Source organism: Tenrec ecaudatus, chromosome 14 (assembly GCF_050624435.1).
Source record: "Tenrec ecaudatus isolate mTenEca1 chromosome 14, mTenEca1.hap1, whole genome shotgun sequence".
Taxonomy (NCBI): Eukaryota; Metazoa; Chordata; class Mammalia; order Afrosoricida; family Tenrecidae; genus Tenrec; species Tenrec ecaudatus.
In genome coordinates this window covers 84,928,712-84,951,561 of record NC_134543.1, presented here as the reverse complement: position 1 = coordinate 84,951,561, position 22,850 = coordinate 84,928,712, and the positions used below count along the sequence as shown (strand labels likewise).

The 22,850-nt window shown below is 42.6% G+C and overlaps 1 pseudogene and 1 gene segment (V, D, J or C); one reads left to right on the top strand and one right to left on the bottom strand.

Moving 5' to 3' along the window:
* Positions 1-5,859: 5,859 nt before the first annotated feature.
* Positions 5,860-16,060, bottom strand: LOC142426641 (eukaryotic translation initiation factor 3 subunit F pseudogene; annotated as a pseudogene).
* Positions 16,061-16,572: 512 nt separating this feature from the next.
* LOC142426640 (T cell receptor alpha variable 5-like) lies at positions 16,573-17,132 on the top strand. The segment is given in 2 exon segments: positions 16,573-16,624; positions 16,786-17,132. Coding segments are annotated over 2 exon segments (399 nt in total).
* The last annotated feature ends 5,718 nt before the right edge of the window (positions 17,133-22,850 follow it).

Below are 22,850 nucleotides of genomic sequence, written 5' to 3'. Positions count from 1 at the left end.
ATTATTTGATAATTTCCATGTTCTGTTAGCTATTTTTTCTTTGGAATGGGCCCAAATACAGACCTCTTTCAGTTAGTTTGCCAGATAGCTGTCTTCCAAATGTCTTGGGAAAGGTGAATGAGTGCTTCCAGTTTTGCACCAGTTTGCTGAAGCATTTGAATTTGTATTTCATGAAATCCTGGACTCTTGTTTACCGCAGTGTCTTCAGTGCAGATTAGACATCTCTCTCCCATTCCACTGGTTCTCGATCACATGCTACCTCCTTAATTGTTGAACACAGGCCAATTCTCTTGGTACAGTGACTGTATTTCTTCCATCTTCTTTTGATGGCTCTTGCACCATTCAATATTTTGCCCATATAGTTGTTGTTAGAGTCAGTTCCAACTCAGAGTAACCCTCTGCACAACGGAGGGAAAGACCGCCCAGTTGTGCACAATCCTCACCGTTGTTGTTATGTTCGAGTGCATTGTTGCAACCCGCGTCAACAGAACCCTTTCACTACTGGAGCCTGAGGCTTGAATGGTTTCCTTAGTCCCTTTTCCTTGAGAAATGCTTGGTGTGCTTTTCTTTTTTGATTTTCTAACACCAGGTCTTTGAACGCTCACTATGATACTTTACTTTGTTTTCTTGAGCTCCCTTGGACGCCTGCTGTTTAGGTCTTTTACATCATTTCCTCCATTTGCTATAGCTATTCTACTTTGAAAACCAATCTTCAGAATCTCTTCTAATATCCAATTTGGTCTTTTCTTTCCAGCCTTCTTAATGACTTTCTTCATGTATGATCCTCTTGATGTAATCCCACAGGACAGTAGAGTTAAATGTGACAAATACATTCTTGAGATGGACTCTAAATTCAGGTATAATATACTCAAGGTCATATTTTGTCTCTTGAATTTGAGCTTATCTTCAGCTTCAATCAATGTGAGCAAATAATGGTCTGGTCCATAGTTGGGCCCTGGCCTTGTTTTGCCTGATGACATTGGATTTCCCTGTTGACTCCTTCCAAGTGATGTAGTTGATTTGATTTCTGTGTGTTCCAGTTGGTGAGCTCTATGTATATGTCTTTGTTAGGCTCCATCGAGTCAGTTACCCTATGTACACTAGGGCAGAACAGTGCCCGGTCCTGGGCCACCCTCACGAGTGCTCTTTATATGAGCCCATTGTTGCAGCCACTGTGTCAATCCATCTTGTTGAGGGTCTATTGTTTACCTCCCCCTTTCACTATTTTACCAAGCATGATGTCCTTCTCCAGGGACTGGTCTCCTGATAACATGTCCAAAGTATGTGAAATGAAGTCTCCCCATCCTTGCTTCTACGGAGTGTTCCAGCTGTACTTCTTCCAAGATAGATTTGTTTGTTCTCTTGCCAGTCCATGGTACTTTCAATATTCTTTGCCAGCACCATAATTCAAATGCATCAATTCTTTTTTAGTCTTCTTTATTCAGTGTCCAACTTTCACATGTGCATGTGAAATGATTAACAATATCATGGCTTGGGCCAGCCACACCTCAGTCCTCAAAGTAGCATCGTTGGTGTCAACACTTTAAAGAGGTCTTGTGCATCAGATTCACCCAAAGCAATACATTATTTGGTCTCTTGACTGCTGCTTCCACTTACATTGCTTATGCATCTAAGCAAGACAAAGTGATCTTCGAATAATAAAAAAAAGAAGCAAGGCAATGCAGCAGGATCCATGGGTTGACTCGGCCCACAGTAGCACAGCACACAGTTGAGGCAAAGGGCCAGCTCAGGCAGCAGAGTGCTTGTTTGATCACCAGAGAAAAGGAAACGCGGGCTGGCCTTGGAAAGTCATTTATCTCATCCAATCAAGCTGCGACCTGATTCAGCTCTGCCCACATGTTCCCATGGAAGTGTAGTTGGCACAATAAACCTAACTATCACAGCTGTCTTCCACATTTCCTGCTATTGATGAATGAGTGCCCCAGCGTTTCATCAGCTTGTTGAAACATTTCGTTTTAGAGGCTTCATTATCACTTTATGTTAGAGAATGTTATTAATCATCCCCCTGGAACATAAGGCAATTCTCCTGATGGTGTCATTAATTTAGCCATTGGTATGGAATTTAAAACACTATTGAGAAACTGCAAACAGCAACACATGGTTTGTTCATTCATAGGTACAGCTTAAACACGTAAGTGACTGGACAATATTTACACAAACAATGAGAGCTGGTGATCAAATTTTCAATAATACTCATTCACAATTTCAGAACCACACCTGTTGGATTAATATATGCCATAATAAAGCAAGAAGGGCATTAACATAGTAAGTATATGGATCGTCTTGGGCCACCATTCATTGGGTACCCTCAGAGCAGCATAGATCTTTACACTTCTGAGGGTAGTATTATTTTCTCGCTAGCCTTTTCCCCAAATAATTCTGTACTCTGACTTACACCACCACAACAAACCAACCATGTTGGCATGCTCAAGGGACACATATTGTATTCCTTTGAAGTTTTCTTGGAGTGTGGGGAACAAAAAGAAGTCTGGAGGGGCAAAAGCAAGTCTGTTAGGTGGATGAGGTAAGGTTTCCCAATGAAATTCTCTTAGGGACAAACCCTTGCTACTCTTGAACAAAGGAGTGAGCACGTACATAGTTGTGATCAAAAACAATTCCTTGGCCTTTATCTACTGTGCTCGGCCAGTTTCTCTAGAGAAGCAAAACTAGATAGTGTTCAACACGCTCCTCCCGCAACCCCCAGCCACTCAGAGGGAGAAAGATGAGACCATCTGTTTCTATAAATATTTATAGCCTTAGAAACCCTAGGGAGTCATTATACTCTGTCCTGTAGAGTGACTACGAGACAGAGTCCAATCAGAGGCAGTGGGTCTTGTTTTGTTTTTATTAACTTCACAAGCTACCGTCATCTTGTGTCTACATTTATGGCAGTGAATATAACTGATGTCCCTACGCTTCACCACACAGCAGAGCAAGTGATTCTGTTTTGTTTTTTAAAAAATAATTCAGATTCTGACATTCCTGTGCTCCAACTCCACCCGCGGCCATCCTCCCCCCACTCCCGCTGCCTCTGGCATTCTATCACATTCAGAGTAAAATCCAAGGTTGTTACCTTAGTCAAGAAGACTCTGTCCAGTCTGGACTCAACCACTTCTCTGACCTCATTTTCTGCCGCTCCCTTCATTTTTGTCGTTGTTGCTGCTTTTCAAATAGACTAATTGCTTTTCTGCCTTAGAGATGCTGCGACTGTGTTTCTTTCTTTCACGTCTATCTCTGAAGCATTATGCACAGAAGAACAGACATTGATAACATTAATAGCTCTCCAATGTATACCACTGAATCTATGAGATACATTGCAGATGGTATGTAAAGTGCTATGTCATTTTCTGTTATATTATGTATATGAATACATACACATTTTATTACTAAAAAAACAGAATTTTACCAGAAAACAGCAACAAAAACAACAACCTCAAAGCTCTTCTTCAAATCTGGGCACTTCCTTTACTCCTGTCAATCTCCAGAGAATTCCCCTGGCGAGGAATGGGATGAGAAGCAATAAGCTTATGATCAGGAACTCTGGTGGTACAATGGTCAGCGAGTTCAAGTGCTAAAAGAAAGGCCTTTGCTTCAGATACATTATGTACCTCTTGGGAGAAGAGACATGGCAATGGGGTGCTGTAAGATTATAGCCTAGGAAACCCGGTGGGGGCAGTTCTACTCTGATTTACAGAGTCATTATGAGTCCATATTGACTAGAAAGTACAGACAGGTTTGTGACAATGTTAATAAGCTAGTGTGCGGGCTTCAGTCTAGCTGATGGGTTTTATCCACTAGGGGGCGAAGTAGGCTTCAGTTACTGGAGCAACTGAAATTGTAGGTTCCAGTAGAAAATATAATCATTCTCAATTTCCCTTAAAATTTTAAATTTAAATAAAAAAAACTTAGGATGAGAAAATACTCTATTGACTTAGGAATTGTTCCAATATGATGAGTATCCTTCTTCTATGAGACTAGGGGGCAAGATGAGGGAAGTAGGAGCAAAAAAAAAAAAGGAAAACTGAAGAATAAGTAAAAAGAAAATTAGGGATGAAATGGGAACTATTTTGTTTGAACTTTGAAATGGAGCCCCTCCTATGCTCACAAAACAACCTCAGCTGTGTGTGTGCAGGGTGCACGGGGAAAGGATTGGGCAGGAGGAGAGAGGAAGTGAGAAGGAGGCCAAGGTGCACATCGTCTATACTCGTTTCTCCTTTTACAAATCAAACTCTGTATAGAGACATATGAGCATGCTACACTGATGGTGACTGTATGCTTTGGATTCATAAAACTCTTCTGATTTCATTTAGCTTCAAATAAAAGGGGTTAGTAAAATGAAACATACCATGAAAGAGTATTCACTTGTCAGATTTTCCTTACGTTTTCTCAAGTTATTTGTCAGGTTACATACCATAAATCTGTGGATAAAATGATTCACTTACCCTCTGATTTTTCCAAGAGTTATTTACCCAGATGAGCCTCAAACTTTTCTGTGGAATCTTTTCCCTTTCCTCGCTCTCAATCCTAGCTTTCTAACTTCCCTACATCATGTAGCTATAAGAAAAAGACCCTCAACCCCTTATGTTAAGAGTGTTCTTCCGTGGTGCTTCAGCCTCCCTGCCACTCCAGCGTGCCTCCCCTCCCCCACCTGAGAGAGACTGCACATGCAGCTGGGCCTGAACCGTCATTGGGGAAGTCTCCTGTAAAGAAGTAGAAAACCAAAGCTCAGATGTGATTGGTGCTTAGTGAGAATGATGGAGCTCATTGAGTGAAAGAGCAGAATTTATTCTGGATCCAAGACCTAACATCTTCAGTGTAGGGGTGGGGACCCACCAGTCCCTGGGCAGGGAATCATGAAGAGGCAACTCGGGGTGCTCTTGGGGATTCTATGGATCCAAGTTTGCAGTGAGTTGGGGGCATCCCAGATGGGGCGAGGGAGCGGGAGAGTGGGGAGAGCTTATATCAAGCTCCTGGCCTCTATTCTCATATTTCTCAAGTGTGTGTGTTTTTTAACCAGTTTGGAGGCCTAAAGGATTCCTCAGTGACATCATCTGTGTTTTCTTTCCAAGCAGGGGTGAGGGGGATGACGGTGGAGCAGAATCCTTCATCCCTAAGCCTGCAGGAGGGAAGCAGCTCTACTCTGAGGTGCAATTTCTCTACTACTGTGGACAATGTACAGTGGTTCAGACAGAATCCTGGTGGAGGCCTCATCCGACTCTTCGTCATCATTTCAGACACGAAACAGAATGGAAGGCTAAAGTCCACTATCAATTCCAAGGAACTCTATAGTATTCTACTTATCACGCCCTCTCAGCTGGAAGACTCAGCCACCTACTTCTGTGCTGCAAAGACACAGTGCTCCCAGGTGGCCTGCAACCTGCACAGGAACTGCAGCTGCTCTGCAGCCACGGTCGTAGCCTCTGTTCAGTCTGCAGACATTCATTCTGCAGCAATTACATAGCTTTAAGTTCACTTATTCATGTTGGGGGGTGGTCTTTAATTCTCGCTATAATTCTAATTATATAGTCAGAACATGAGATTCTCAGAGGATATACATGCAATGACAGTATTCAAATCCATGTTCAGACAGTGGAAATGTCCAATTCAGGGTCAAAGCTCAGGGCCTCAAAGAGTAGACACTAACTCTGCAGAAAAAGCAAAGTTGTCACTTTGAGGATTGAGGTGAACCTGATCCTAACCATGGTATTGTCTTTTTGGGGGTGGGGTGGGGAGACGGTTATAAAAGGCAGGCTCTGTTTATTCAGTCACACCAGTTGCCTGATTCAGTGTGACTCAAGTCCACGAAGGAACAAGTTCTCTGTCACTGCATTCTGAGCCTCAGGGTGGGCTCAGAGTCACTGGACCCATTCCCAGGTAGACAAGTTGCTCATTGAGGGCAACCTGTGACTCCCTAAGATTGGCCAGGTAGGTCACTGATGTTGCGGTTGAGCATGGTCTCAAGGTCAAGGATTATTCCTTGGGTACTTGGCTAACCAGATTGATCAAGAACTTGTCCACAGTATTGTCAGCGGACACCTTTCCAGACAGTCACCCCCTGCATACTGTGATACTGTGCTTATGGAGTCCTGTGTGTGAGCTGATGCCCCTGCATGTCACTTGAGAGCCCAATCACCTGGCTGGGGCTGAAACAGGTAACTCTGATGCGTCAGTGTCATAATATGCATACGTCACAGTCAGAGCTGCAAACAAACCTTCACAGGCCACCCAGGGATAACCATGAAAGGGTTAACACAAGGCCTTGAAGCTCTTGTGGCCATGCTGGAGGCTGGAGCAGACAGTGAGGTGTATGGGGTTGGGGATATTGTGTCGTGGCGGTAGTACTCCTGGATGAGCACAGAGTGCTCAGTGATGCCATGGCCTGTAGCGTGCCAGCCCAGGAGGAGCTTATTCGGAGAGGCTTTCTTGTGCAATTCATACATGTTCTTCAAATTCCATGTCCACAGCCTGCTCGTCTTCAGAGTCATTGTGAGGCACTGAAAAGCAATCAGTAACTTCCACGGAGTGCTTGTCGGCAGTTCCCAGCAGGGTTCTGATAACTCGGGCAGAGCCCGTAATGCTTTGCATCTTTCATAGCAGTCGGTCGGTCGGGAGGCTAAAATGACAGGGGCCAGCAGGACCACTGGCTGCCAGGAAAGGGCCCTGGGAGCACAGGCCTAGGCGTTGAAGCTTCTTTTCCCTTTGTCGTGGATTTGCTTCTTTGATCACTTGGGAAGATTTTGCTTTCTCTCTGTTTGCTGTCTTTGTTCTTCTCTTTCAGTAGCAAGCTAGTGACATTTGCATAGCCTAGGTTGCTAGTGAGTCATCCGCTAATCCTCAGAAGGCATTCTTTTTTAAAAAAATCGAGTTAAGATGTTCAGATTCTTTTCTCCATGTACAGATTGAGTAAGCATGCTGGAAGGGATACCATTCAGATATATATCTTTTCTGATTTTAAAACTCACAGACCCCCCCTTGTTTTATCTAAACTACAATCTCTAGGTTCATGTGTAGGTTCTACATGAGCACAATGAAGTATTCTGGACTTTCCATTCTTGGAAATGCTGTCCATAATAGGTAAAGATCCACACAGTCGATGTCTGCATAGTCCATAAAACACAGGCAAAGCATTGTTCTGGTGCACTCTGCTTTCAGCCAAAATCCATCTGACATCAACAACGACATCCTTATCCCATAGCCTTTTCTGAGTTCAGCTTGGATTTCTCTGAGTTTCCTGGTCATACACTGCTATACCCATTTACAAATTATCTTCAGCATCAGTTTACTTTCATATTATATGAATCATATTGTTTAATAATTTATGCTTAACAAATGTATAATAAATTATGATTCTGTTGAATCCCCTTTCTTCTGAAGGTGGAATCTTGCAGCTGGATGGTTGGGTAGTTGTCTTCCGAATGTCCTGCCAGCGATGAGGGAGTGCTTCTAGTGTTGCATTCATTTGTCGAAACATCTCAATTGGCATTCTGTCAATTCCTGGAAACTTGCTTTCACCAAGGCATTTAGGGAAGCTTGGATTTTTCCTTTAGGACTCTCAGTCTCACGGTACCTCCTGAAATCATTGAATGTTGATCAATTCATCTATGTGCAGTGACTCTGGGTATTTCTTCTCTTGATATAAACCACAAACAACAACAAATACAAACCCTCTGCCATTGAGTCAGTAATAACTCATAGTGACCCCTGTGGGTTTCCAAGCCTGTAACTGTTTCTGGGAATAAAAGGCCCAGTCTTTCCCCTGAGGATCTGCTGTTGGGTTTGAACTCTCCACCATGCAGATCACAACTCGAGGCATAACCACTACACCACCATGGCTCCATCTGATATATCTTGTTTTAATTCATCATTCCACATTTGGCTCACAGAATACCTCAATAGTGTAACTTGATGTTTGACATTTTCTTCAGTTCTTTCAGCTTGAGAAATGTTGAGTGAGTTTTTCTCTTTTGTTTTTAGAATTTCAGATCTTTTCACATTCCATTATAATTCTTTATTTTGTCTCCTTGAACTGTCCTTTGAGATCTTTTGTTTAGTTTTATTAATACATTTCCCCCTGTTTGCTTTAGCTGTTCTATGTTCAAAAACACGTTTCATAGTCTCTTCTGACATTTGTCTTTGTTTGTTTGTTTCTTATGTTTTTAATGACCTTTTGCTTTCTTCACACATGATGTCTTTAATGCCATCCCAGAACACAACTGGTCTTTGGTCATTAGTGGTTAATGTATCAAACATGTTCCTGAAATGGTCTGTAAATTCATGGGGGGTTTACGTCTGTCTTTTGGACTTGTTTCTGTTTTCTTTAGCTTCAAGTTGAACTTGCATATGAAAAATCAATGATTTGCTTTGCAGTTGACCTTTAGTCTAATTCTGATACACAATATTGAACTTCTCTATCATTTCACTATAGATGAAGTACATTTGCTTCCCTTGTATTCTACTTGTTGAGGTCCACATGTATAGCCACTGTGTATGCTGCTGAAAAACAATGTTTTTAATAAATAAGTCATTGATCTTACAAAATTATACCATGCATTATAATTCCCTCCTCTTGCTTTGAGTTTTACTATTTACAATCCTTCGATCACATGGGCTGGTGTGCTTTTTCCGTGTGGACTCAGCTAATACCTCCCTTAAATGACTGCTTGTTTTAAGAGAAGACTTTAAGACCCCAGATGCTCTTTCTAATAGCCAGACACCATCTACTTTTTTCACCACACTTTTTTTCTCGGATCCCTATCTTCAGTGGTCACTACATGAAGGCAATGGAGCAGGGCTTTGACGGAACTTTGACTCTCAGATTTTTATGTATTGTACTTTTAGTTCATAAAACCAGTCACCATGGAGTTGACTCAGACTCAGGGCTACCTCTTGTATGTCAGAGTCAGAGCAAAACTATGCTCCATAGAATATTCAATGGTTTCATTTGCGGATGTAGAATACCAGATCTTTCACTAAAATGTTTCGAGTTCAAACATCCAACCTGTTGGTTAGCAGTGAGCTTGCTAACTGTCGCATCACCTAAGGATTGTTTTAGTATTATGATGCTGTTGTTGTTAGGCACTGTAGTGTAAGTTCCAATTCATACTGACTCCGTGCACAACAAAAGAACCACTGCTCATTCTTGTACCATTTTCACAGTCTTTGTTATATTTGAGCCCATTGTTGCAGCCACTGTTTCCCTTCCTCTCACTGAAGACTTTCCTCTTCTTCACTGACCCTTTACACAGTGTGATAGCTTTCTCTGTATACTTGTCCCTCTTGACAACATGTCCAAAGTGTGTGGCACAAAGTCATGTCATTCTTGCTTTTGAAGAGCATTCTGGCTTTAATTTTCCCAAGTCCATGGTATGTTCAAAATTCTACACTAACACCATAATTTAAAAATTGTTTTATTAGGGGCTCATACAACTCTTATCACATCCATCCATACATCAGTTGTGTAAAGCACACTTGTACATTCATTGCCCGCATCATTCTCAAAACATTTGTTCTCCACTTAAGCCCCTGGTATCAGCTCCTCATTTTTCCCCCTCCTTCCCCGCTCCCCCCTCCCTCATGAACCTTGATAATTTATAAATTATTATTTTGTCATATCTTGCACTGTCCGACATCGTCCTTCACCCACTTTTCTTTTGTCCATCCCCCAGGGAGGAGGTCACATGTAGATCCTTGTAATCGGTTCCCCCTTTCCAACCCACCCTCCCTCCACTCTCCCAGTATCGCCACTCACACCACTGGTCCTGAAGGGATCATCTGTCCTGGATTCCCTGTGTTTCCAGTTCCTATCTGTATCAGTGTACATCCTCTGGTCTAGCCAGACTTGCAAGGTAGAATTGGGATCATGATAATGGGGGGTGGGGGTGGGAGAGGAAGCATTTAGGAACTAGAGAAAAGTTGTATTTTTGTTTGTTGCTACATCACACCCTGACTGGCTTGTCTCCTCCTCAAGACCCTTCTGTAAGGGATGTCCTGTGGCCTACAAATGGGCTTTGGGTTTCCACTCTGTATCCCCCCCCTCTTTCACTATGGTAAGATTTTTTGTTCTGATGATGCCTGATACCTGATTCCTTCGACACCTCATGGTCACATAGTCTGGTGTGCTTCTACCTTGTGGATTTTGTTGCTTCTGAGTTAGATGGCCACTTGTCTACCTTCAACCTTTTAAGACCCCAGACCCTATCTCTTTTGATAGCCGGGCACCATCAGCTTTCTTCACCACATTTGCTTATTCACCTGCTTTGTCTTCAGCAGTTGTGTTGGGAAGGTGAGCATCATAGAATGCCAATTTAATAGAACAAAGTATTCATGCATTGAGGGAGTACTTGAGTGGAGACCCAATGTCCTTCTGCTACCTTAATACTAAACCTATAAATATAGGCATATAGATCTATTCCCCATTCTAATATATAACTATATTTACATATGTACATGTCTTTATCTAGACCTCTATAAATGCCCTTTGCCTCCCAGCTCTTTCCTCTCTTTCCTTTGACTTTCCTCCTGTCCCACCATCATGCTCAGTCCCCACCAGGGTTTCAGCAATTCCTCTTGGTTACATTACTTTGATCATGCCCTACCAGGCCTCCCACATCCTCCTCACCACTGATTTGGGTTACTTGTTTTTCCCTTGTCCCTGGGTTTGTTAACAGCACTACCTTCTCCCCACCTCCCCTTCTCCTATGTCCCCTGGAACTGTCGGTCCCATTGTTTTCTCCTTCAGATTGTTCATCTAGTCTATCTTATTTAGACAGACCCGCAGAGATAATAACATGCACAAAAACAAGACAGAGCAAAACCAAGCAACAATATATAACAACACAACAACAAACTAATGACAAAACAAAACACAACAAGAAATAAAAGCTTGTAGTTAGTTCAAGGATTGTTTGTTGGCCTTTAGGAGTGTTTTCCTGTCCAGTCTGTTGGGGCACCACACCCTGGCCCCAAAGTCCACCTTCAGCATTCCCTGGGGACCTCGCCACTCTGTTCCCTTGCTGTTCTGTTGCACAACCACCACCCACCCCTTAGTGTTTTGTCTCAGTGTGGCGGGATCAGATTGGGTGCAATTCCTACACTGTGTCTCTGGTGTTGTTGCCTGTAGAACTGTGGGTCAGTGAGGGGTGTCATGTCTTGTAGTGGGGTCGATCATCTAACAGCATAATTTAAAGACATTTATTCAAACAAAAGGACATGTATTCTTCAATCTTTCTTGTCGTTTGGCTTTCACATGCATATGAAGTGTTTGAAAATACCATGTCTTAGATCTTGTGTACCTTGGTCCTTGTGAAATGCCATGGGAGCCACACTGGACTTCCTTTGGCTACACAAAGGAGGAGAATCCAACTCCACACCAGCCCAAGACAAGGCAATCGTTAAACATGTCTCTGTCTTCTATCTTTCACTGACCTATTCTTATACCAACTGGTCCACCCAATACACTCTATTTCTCTGCTGGGTTTGATAATTGGTTACAGTGGCCACACACAATTTATAGACAATACTTATGAAAAAAATATATATTAGAGAGTTTAACTGGCTACTATAGACCAGGATCAGAAAACAATATGAATATAGTCATTGGTCTATACCCAAACCTCTTCTCAATTAACAACCAAGTCTCTCTCTGGTCTTAAAATTCTCAGTCACTCTATCCTTTTGTTGGTGAACCTGTGGGCAAGAAGCTTTCCTGTTACTCTGTTTATTAGCACACGGTCTCAGTGATATGGCTCCTTTGCTCTGGTCTTAGAGTGGAATGGCCTCTACTGCCCCATGTCAGGCAGGGATTTGACATGTGCTCTCTTGGTAGCTCTACTTCCTTGAAGGTTCTGGCAGTTTTGTCTGTACCAGCTTCTAAGACAGTCATTTTATATCTAGAGGAACGATTAGATTGACCAATCCCTCTCTCAGTATTTTAAACACCCTGTTTGCATGGTCCCATCAATTATTTGGTGGGGGGTACAGAGGTAGGGATTGAAGAATCATATTTAAGCAATTTCATTTCACCACTGTCCTCAAAGTAACAACTTTGCTCTTTAACACTTGAGAGAGATCTTTTGTCAGAGAGTTGGCCAATGTGATATGTGGTTTGATTTTCTGAAATCAAGAATTGCAGCTCAACATGGTTTACATCTCAATGTAAAGAAGACCAAAACACTTTGTTTGTTCTTTTTACAGTCCATGGTACTTTTCAATATTCTTTGCCAGCACTGTAGTTCAAATGCACTGATTCTTCTTCAACCTTCCTTATTTCATGCTCAACTTTCACACGCATATAAGGGGATTGAAAATACACTGTTTTGGGTCTAAAGAGGTCTTGTGCAGCAGATTTACCCAATGCAATGCATCCTTTGATCTCTTGACTGCTTCCATGAGTATTGATTGTGGATCCAGGAAAGACAAAATCCTTGATCACTTCAATCTTTTCATGATGTTACCTGTTGGTCCAGCTGTGAGAACTTGGTCTTCTTTACATTGAGTTGTAAACCATGTTGAAGCTGCAATTCTTGACTTCATTAGCAAGTGTTTCAAGTCCTCCTCATTTTCAATAAGCAAGGTTGTGTCATCTGCATATCACAAATTGTCAAAAAGCTTTCCTTCAATCCTGACGCTGCATTCTTCCTAATGTACTCCAGCATCTATGGTTATTTGCTCAGCATACAGATTGTCTAAGTATGGTGAGAGGACAATCCTGACACACGCACACCTTTCCTGATTTTAAACTATGCAGTGTTTCCTTGTTCTGTTTGCACAACTCCTTCTTGATCCATGTATAAGTTCTGCGTGAGTACAATGAAGTGTTGGGGAATGCTCATTCTTCTCAAGGCTCTTTCTGGTTTCATATGGTTCACAAAGTCCAGTGCCTTGGCATAGGCGATAAAACACAAGCAAACAGCTTTATTCTCTGCCTTGAACCAAGATTCATCTAATACCAGTAATGATAGCCTTTGCTCCATGTCCTCTTCTGAATCCAGCCTGAACCTCTGGCAGCTTCCTGTCCATCTACTGCTACAACTGTTGTTGGATGATTCTCAGCAACATTTTACTTACATGTGATATTAATGATATTGTTCTATAATTTGCACATTCTGTTTTGGCACGTTTCTTTGGAATGGGTACAAATATGAATCTCTTTCAGTCAGCTTGCCAAGTAGCTGTGTTTGAGATCTCCTGGCACAGATGGACGAGCACTTGCAGGGTTTCATCAGCTTGTTGAAACATCTCAATTGGTAGACCATCAATTCCTGGAGCCTGGGCTTTGATGGAAGCTTTCAGTGCAGCTTGTAATTCTTCCTTCGATACCATTAGTTTGATCATATGCTGCCTCTTGAAATGGTTGAATTTGACTAGTTCTTTTTGGTACAGTGGCTGCGTATTTTTCCTATCCTTTCAGATCTTTTAATATATCAACTCAAGGATTGGATTCTTTTCTTGAGTTCATTCAGTTTAAGATATTCTGATTGTGTTCTTCCATTTTGGGTTTCTAACACTAAGTCTTTTTTTTTTTACATTTTATTAGGGGCTCATACAACTCTTATCACAATCCATACATATACATATACATACATCAATTGTATAAAGCACATCCGTACATTTTTTGCCCTAATCATTTTCTTTCTTTCTTTTTTTTAAAAATCTTTTTATTGCGGCTCATAAGGCTCTTATCACAATCTGTGCATACATCAAATGAGCAAAGCACCCTTATACATTCGTTGCACTCGTCACTCTCATAATTCACCTTCCACTTGGGTTCCTGGAATCAGCTCGGTTTCCCTTTTTTTTCCCCCATCCCCCTCCCTCCCCGATCCCACCCCTGGTCCCTTGATAGTTTATAAATAATTATTATATCTTATCTTACACTCCCCGGCGTCTCCCCTCACCCGCCTCCCCCTTGACAATCTCCCAGAGAGGAGGTTACACATAGATCTCCGAGATCGGTTCTCCCTTTCTACATGCCCTTCCCTCCTGGTGTCGCCTCTCCCACCGCTGGTGTTGAAGGGTTCGTCTGTCCTAGATTCCCTGTGCCTCCAGATCCCCACTGCACCGCTGTACATCTAACACTAAGTCTTTAAACATTTCATTAAAATAGTTTACTTTGTCTTCTCAAGAGGCCCTTTGAAATTTTCTCCCATTTGCCTGAACTACTCCACGATTAAGAGCATGTTGTGGAGTCTCTTTTGACATTCACTTTGAGCTTCTCTGTCTTTCCTGTCTCTTTTTAGGTGTCTGTCTATCTTTACACACACACACACACACACACACACACACACACACACTATATGTGTGTATATATATCTGTATATATATATGATTTTATTGGGAGCTCTTACATATATCATAACACTCCAGCTTCTTGCTGATATTGAGTTTATCCCACAGATTCAGTCAGTCATATTTCTGTGTTTTCCACATGTATAGCTGTGTATTCCATCTGGGTCTTACACTTGTGTAGTCATCTTTTGTGTTGTTGAAAAAAGGTATTTGTGATGAAGAAGTCACTGGTCTCACAAAATTCTATTATGCAAACTCCAGGTTTGTTCTTAGCACCAATGACTGTTCCTTCCACATTGTTTTTAGCTTTTCCATTTCAGTGGCCAATAATGATCAGTGCATTTGATTGCATGTTTGATTTTGGTAAAATTATTCAGTTTGTTCATGAACAGATTTAGTGGTTGGTACACAAATTTGAATTATAGTTGTATTGAATGGGTTTCCTTATATGCAGATAGCCATTATCCCATCACAGACAGCATTGCATGTCAAAATAGGTCTTGAATTGTCCTTTTTGATGATGACTATGAAGCTATTCCTCCTGAATCTATCATTCCCCTCATAGTAAGTGATACAATTTTCTGATTCAAATGACCAATGCTGGTCCATTTCAGCTTACTAACCCATAGAATATTGATCTTTATGCTTTCCATTTCGTTTTTAATTTCTTCTAATTTTCCCAGGTTCGTACTTCACACATTCCAAGTTCCAGTTATTAATTGATGCTTCTAGCTGTTCCTGCTCAGTTGGATCCATGCCCATCCGCAAAGGAAACCCAAAGGCTGTACGTCATTTGAGTCATTGTGTTTGACTCTATTTGAGGAGGCAGGTCTTCCTCAGTCATATTGTGAGTGCCTTCCAACCTGAGGGGCTCATTTTTTCAATAATTTCCATATTAATCATTTTATTGGGGGTTAATACATCTCTTATCACAATCCACACATGCTTCCATTGTGTCAAGCACTTTTGTACATTTGTTTCCCTCATCATTTTCAAAACATTTGCTTTCTCCTTGAGCCCTACGAATCAGATCCTCATTTTCCCCCCTTTCCCCACTCCCTCCTCCCCCATGAACCCTTGAAATTTATAAATTATTTATTTATTTTTTGAAATTTATAAATTATTACTTTGTCATATATTACTCCATCCAATGTATCCCTTTACCACTTCTCTGCTGTCCATCCTCAAAGGAGGAGGTTATATATAGATCCTTGTAATCTGTTTCCCCTTTGTCCCTCCACACTCCCAGTATTGCTGCTCTCACCACTGATCTGAGGGGTTCATGTGTCATGAATTCCCTGTGTTTCCAGTTCCTATCTGTACCAGTGTACATCCTCCGGTCCAGCCAGATTTGTAAAGCAGAATTGGGATCATGAGAGTGGTGGGAGAAAGCATTTAAGAACTAGAGGAAAGTTGTATGTTTCATCAATGCTATGCTGCACCCTGAGCGGCTCGTCTCCTCCCTGTGACAATTCTGAAAGGGGATGTCCAATTGCCCACAGATGGGCCCTAGGTTACCACTCTGCACTCCCCTTCGTTCACAATGCTATGATTTTTTTTGGTCTTTGATGCCTGATAGCTGATCCCCTTGACACATCGTGATCACACAGGCTGGTGTGATTCTTACATGTCGGCTTTGTAGTTTCTCAGTTAGATGGCTGCTTGTTCACCTTCAAGTCTGAGGGGCTCATCCTTTGACACTACCTCTGACTATGTTATGCTGCTGTTCGTGAGGTTCTCAGTACCTGACCATGTTACACATCTATCGAGCACGTTTCCGATGCTAATTTTCCTAAAATGGACAATCTGTTCTTGTTTCATAGTCTGTCCTTAGTCTGTAAGCTCTGCTGACACCCGTTCATATTGGGTGACCATGCTGATATCTGAAAGAGCAGGAACATAGCTTCCAGTAACACAGCACCACACGAGCCACCCAACAACATTTGTGTTATATTTTCCCTCTGCTTAGTCACATACACTCTGGTTGGTGATGCATCTGTGACCCAATGGATTTGCTCTAATACTGCTTCATGTGTCCTTGTCTCAAATACACAGCATAAGAGGATTGGATGAACTGATTGAACAGTTAGGGCTCCGACCACCAGATGGCAGAGCGAGATCTCTGCTGATGCTTAAGGGAGGCTCTTTTGCTTGATTTCCTCCCTATGTAGTTTCAGAAACTACTGTGTTTTAGAGGAAGGAAGAGACAATCTGATAAATAAGCAGCTCTCTCGCTGAAGTTTGCAGGTTCCAATTGGGAAAGCAATGAAGACTCTTATTGGATCCCTGTTAATGTTCTTTTGGCTGCAGCTGGACTGTAAGTAGAGGGTTAGGGGAAGGGGATAGTTTAGCAAATAGCCATGAGAATCATTGGGAAGAGAATATCCTTTTCCAGATTTTGAGTCGTTTCTTCAGTGAAAGCAAAGTTTGGAGCGTGATGACCTCATGACCTTTTTCTTTGACTTTCCTTTTGCACAGGTTTGGGGAGAGGAGAGAAGGTGGAGCAGAGTCCTTCTCTACTGAGTGTCCAGGAGGGAGACAGCTCTTCTTTCAACTGCACTTACACCGACAGTGGTGCTTCTCAGTACTTCTTTTGGTATAAACAGGAACCTGGAAAAGGGCCTCAGTTTCTTATTCGTATTTTTTCAAGTGAGGACAAAAAAGAAGACCAAAAATTAATTGTTCTGCTGAATAAGAAGGAGAAACACTTGTCACTGTTCATCAAAGAAGCTCTTCCTGGAGACTCAGCCACCTATTTCTGTGCAGCGAGTGCACAGTGGTCCCCGGACACCTGCAGCCTGTACCCAAACCTGAGACTGGGCTGAAGGCCCACTTTCATCCTTTGTCAGATCTTAGAGTCCGTTTTTTATTTTTTAATTAATAAAGCTAGTTGCCACTGAGCAGAATTGGAGCCCGTGCTGTCTCATGTATGTCTGAGTAGAGCAGTGTTCCACAGACTATTCAGTGACTGATTTTTCAGAAATTGATTACTAGGTCTTTCACTAAACTACTTCTGATTCACATCTTCAAATTTTTGGTTATCAGGTCACACATTCTGTTTGTGCCAATCAAAGACTGTTTTAATATTACATGCATATCAAGTGACTAAAAATACAATGTCTTGGGTCTCGAGCACTTTGGTCCTTGTGAGTGTTGTGGGACCCACATTTGAGCTCTTCTGGCTATGGCAAGAGGAAGGAGAATACAACTCCACACCAGCCCCCAACCCATGCCACAAATTAGTAGTCAACCATGCATCCACCTTTCAGCCCCCAGCCCATGCCACCAGGCAGTAGTCAACCATGCATCCACCTTTCAGCCCCCAGCCCATGCCACCAGGCAGTAGTCAACCATGCATCCACCTTTCAGCCCCCAGCCCATGCCACCAGGCAGTAGTCAACCGTGCATCCACCTTTCAGCCCACAGCCATTGCCACCACATGCATCCACATTCCACCCCTCTCTTACTCTTTTCTGATACTAACTGTTCCTCCAAAGACACTCAGCATTTCTGCTGTGCTTGATAATCTGTTGTAGGGCCACAGAGCACTTGCAGACAACAGTGATGATTGTTGGGCTTATTCAGCAAGTTAACTGCTTCCATAAGCCAAGATCAGAAAACATTATCGATATAGTCATTGGTCCTCACCAGCACCTGGTCTCAGTCAGCAACCAAATCTTCTCTGCTCCTCAAATTCCCAGTCACTCTGTCCTTTGGTCTTGGCATCTATGGACCAGGAGACCTGCCTGCTGCTCTGCCTTATTGTCACATGATCTCAGTGGTATTGCTTCTCTGCTCTTGTGCCTCTGGTCTCAGAGAATCATGGCCTCTACTGTCTTTGACACTTTGGGCAGTGATCTCAAACCTGCTCTACATGTGGCACTTCTTCCTTGATGGTCTAAGAACCCTCCCTGTTTCTGTGTGATAATTGCATAATTTTATGTCAACTTGAAAAGTAACTGTAGGGGTGGAGTCTAGCCTGTCTACCAGGCCACACCTGATGATGCCTTCTTATGGGTGTGCGTTTCTCATGAGGATTCTGGGAACTTCCTCTCCTTCTCCCTGAAGGTTGGTCACACACTCTCTCTTTCACCTTCCTGCTGTTGAGTCACTAGGAGAGCTGGAGTTGTCTTCCAAACTGAGGGGTCGTTTTCAACCTTTTATTTCATTTTTCAAATTAATTATTAAAGAATTTTTTTGAGGGCTCATATAACTCATATCACAATCCACACATCCATCCATCCATTGTGTCGAGGACTTTTGTACGTTTGTTGCCATCATCATTCTCAAAATATTTGCTTTCTACTTGAGACCTTGGTATCAGCTCCTCATTTCCACCCACCTTCTTCCATATCCCCCATCCACCAAGGACCCTTGATAATTTATAAATTATCATAATTTTGTCATATATTACTCTGTCTGACATCTCCCTTTACCCACTTCTCTGCTGTCAATCCCACAGGGAGGAGGTTATATGTAGATCCTTGTAATCTGTTTTCCCTTTCTCCCTCACCTTCCCATCTGGTATCGTCACTCTCACCACTGGTCTTGACGGATTCATCTGTCATGAATTCCCAGTGTTTCCAGTTCCTATCTGTACCAGTGTACATCCGCCGGTCCAGCGGGATTTGTAAGGTAGAATTGCGATCATTGCTATGCTATCCCCTGACTGGCTCGTGTCCTCCCTGTGACTATTCTGCAAGGGATGTCCAAGAGCCTACAGATGGACCCTGGGATCCTACTCCACAGACACCCTCATTTACAATGCTATGATTTTTTTTTTGGTCTTTGATGCCGGATACCTGATCCCTTTTACGCCTCGTGATCGCATAGGCTGGGTGCTTCTTCCATGTGGGCTTTGTTGTTTCTCAGTTAGATGGCTGCTTGTTCATCTTCAAGCCTGAGGGGCTCATCTTGTGGCATTATTTCTGACAATGTTGTACTGCTATTCCTGAGGTTTTCAGTACCTGACCATAGAGCACGTCTATCCACAAAGTTTCCGATGCTAATTTTCCTAAAATGGACAATCTGTTCTTGTTTCATAGTCTGTTGTTAGTCTGGAAGCTCTGCTGACACCCGTTCACATTGCATGACCCTGCTGGTGTCTGAAAGAGCAGGAACATAGCTTCCAGTACCAAAGCAAGACACGAGCCACCTAATAACATTTGTATTATATTACCCCTGCCAAGTCACATACACTCTGTTTGGTGAAGCATCTAGGACCCAATGTATTTGGTCTATTGCTGCTTTGAATGTCCGTGTCTCAAATACACAGCGTTAGAGGATTGGATGAGCTGATTGAACATTTAGGGCTCCGACCACCAGATGGCAGAGCAAGATCTCTGCTGATGCTTAAGGGAGGCTCCTTTGGTTGATTTCCTGCCTATGTAGTTTCAGAAACTACTGTGTTTTAGAGGAAAGAAGAGACAATGTGATAAATAAGCACCTCTCTCGCTGAAGTTTGCAGGTTCCAATTGGGAAAACAATGAAGACTCTTATTGGATCCCTGTTACTGTTCTTTTGGCTGCAGCTGGACTGTAAGTAGAGGGTTAGGGGAAGGGGATAGTTTAGCAAATAGCCACGAGACTCATTGGGAAGAGAATATCCTTTTCCAGATTTTGAGTCGTTTCTTCGGTGAAAGCAAAGCAAAGTGTGGAGAGTGATGACCTCATGACCTTTTTCTTTGACTTTCATTTTGCACAGGTTTGGGGAGAGGAGAGAAGGTGGAGCAGAGCCCTTCTCTACTGAGTGTCCAGGAGGGAGACAGCTCTTCTTTCAACTGCACTTACACCGACAATACTTTTCAGTACTTTTTTTGGTATAAACAGGAACCTGGAAAAGGGCCTCAGTTTCTTATTCACATTCTTTCGAATGAGGACAAAAAAGAAGACCAAAAATTAATTGTTCTACTGAATAAGAAGGAGAAACACTTGTCGCTGCTCATCAAAGAAGCTCTTCCTGGAGACTCAGCCACCTACTTCTGTGCAGCGAGTGCACAGTGGTCCCCGGACACCTGCAGCCTGTACCCAAACCTGAGACTGGGCTGAAGGCCCACTTTCATCCTTTGTCAGATCTTTGAGTCCTGTTTTTTTGTTTTCATTTAATAAAGCTAGTTGCCACTGAGCAGACTTGGAGCCCGTGCTGTGTCATGTATGTCTGAGTAGAACAGTGCTCCACAGACTATTCAGTGACTGATTTTTCACAAGTAGATTGCCAGGTCTTTCACTAAAGTACTTCTGATTCACATCCTCAAATTTTTTGTTATCAGCTCACACATTCTGTTTGTGCCACTCAAAAATTGTTTTAATATTACATGCATACAAAGTGAATAAAAATACAATGTCTGGGCCTAGAGCACTTTGGTCCTTGTGGATGCTGTGGGATCCACATTTGAACTCTTCTAGCTATGCCAGGAGGAGGGAGAATGCCACTCCACACCAGATCACAGCCCATGCCACCAGCAGTAGTCAACCATGCATCTGCCTTCTACCCTTCTCTTATTCTTTTCTGATACCAACTGTTCCTCCCAAGACACTCAGCATTTCTGCTGTGGTAGATAATCTGTTGTAGGGACACAGAGAACTCACAGACAACAGTCATGATTGTGCTGCTTATTCAGGAAGTTAACTGCTTCCATTAGTCAAGATCAGAAAACATTATGGCTAAAAAAAAAAAACATTATGGCTATAGTCATCGGTCCACACCAGCACCTGGTCTCAGTCAGCAGGCAAATCTCTGCTCCTCAACTTCCCAGTCACTCTTTCCTTTGGTCTTGGTGTCTCTGGAACAGGAGACCTGCCTGCTGCTCTGCCTTATTGTCACAAGATCTCATTGGTATTGCTTCTATGCTCTTGTGTCTGTGGTCTTGGAGCTTAATGGCCTCTCCTGTCTCTAACACTTCGGGCAGTGATCTCAAACGTGCCTTACCGGTGGCTTTTCTTCCTTGATAGTCTCAATAACTCTCTCTCTTTCTGTGTGGTATTTGTATAATTTTACGTCAACTTGATAAGTAACTGTAGGGGTGGAGTCTAGCTTGTCTACCAGGCCACACCAGATGATGTCTTCTTATGGGCGGGGCCTTCTCATGATGATCTGGGAACTTCCTCTCTTTCTCCCTGGAAGTAGGTCACACCCTCTTTGTTTCACCTTCTTGCTGTTGAGTCCCTAGGAGAGCTGGAAGTACTTTCCGACCTGAGGAGGTCATTTTTTTCCATTAATTTTCTTTTCTTTTTAAATTTATTATTAAATAATTTCATTGTGGGCTCGTGTAACTCTTATTACAATCCACACATACATCCATTGTATCAAGCACGTTTGTATGTGTATTGCCATCCTCATTCTCAAAATATTTGCTTTCTACTTGAGCCCTTGGTATCAGCTCCTCATTTCCCCCCCTTCTTTCCTGCTCCCCACTCCCCCAAGGCACCTTGATAATTCATAAATTATTATTATTTTGCCATATCTTAGTCTTTCCGACATCTTACTTTACCCAATTCTCTGCTGTCAATCCCCCATGGAGGTAGGTATATGTAGATCCTTGCAATCTGTTGCCCCTTTCTCCCTCACCTTCCCACCCGGTATTGCCACTCTCACCAGTGGTCCTGAGGGGTTCATCTGTCATGAATTCCCTGTGTTTCCAGTTCCTATTTGTACCAGTGTACATCTTCCTGTCCAGCGGGATTTTTAAGGTAGAATTGGGATCATTGCTACGCTGCACCCTGACTAGCTCTTGTCCTCCCTGAGACCCTTCTGTAAGGGGATGTTGAACACCCTCAGATCGGTCTTGGGTTCTCAATCTACATACACCCTCATTCACAATGCTATCTTTTTTTTTTTTTGGTCTTTGATGCCCGATACCTGAAATCTTTGACGCCTCATGATTGCACAGGCTGGTGTACTTCTTCCATTTGGGCTTTGTTGTTTCTCTGTTAGATGGCTGCGTATTTACCTTCAAGCCTGAGGGGCTCATCTTCTGCCACTACCTCTGACTATGTTATGCTGCTGTTCGTGAGGTTTTCAGTACCTGACCATGTTACACATCTATCGAGCACATTTCCGATGCTAATTTTCCTAAAGTGGACAATCTGTTCTTGTTTCATAGTCTGTCCTTAGTCTGGAAGCTCTGCTGACACCCGTTCACATTGGGTGACCATGCTGGTATCTGAAAGAGCAGGAACATAGCTTCCAGTAACACAGCACCACACGAGCCACCTAACAACATTTGTGTGGTATTTTCCCTCTGCTTAGTCACATACACTCTGGTTGGTGATGCATCTGGGACCTAATGGATTTGCACTATTGCTGCTTTGTGTGTCCTTGTCTCAAATACTCAGTGTAAAGGAACTGGATGAACTAATTGAACAGTTAGGACCCCGACCACCAGATGGCAGAGTGAGATCTCTGCTGATGCTTAAGGGAGGCTCTTTTGGTTGATTTCCTACCTATGTAGTTTCAGAAACTACTGTGTTTTAGAGGAAGGAAGAGACAATCTAATAAATAAGCAGCTCTCTCGCTGAAGTTTGCAGGTTCCAATTGGGAAAACA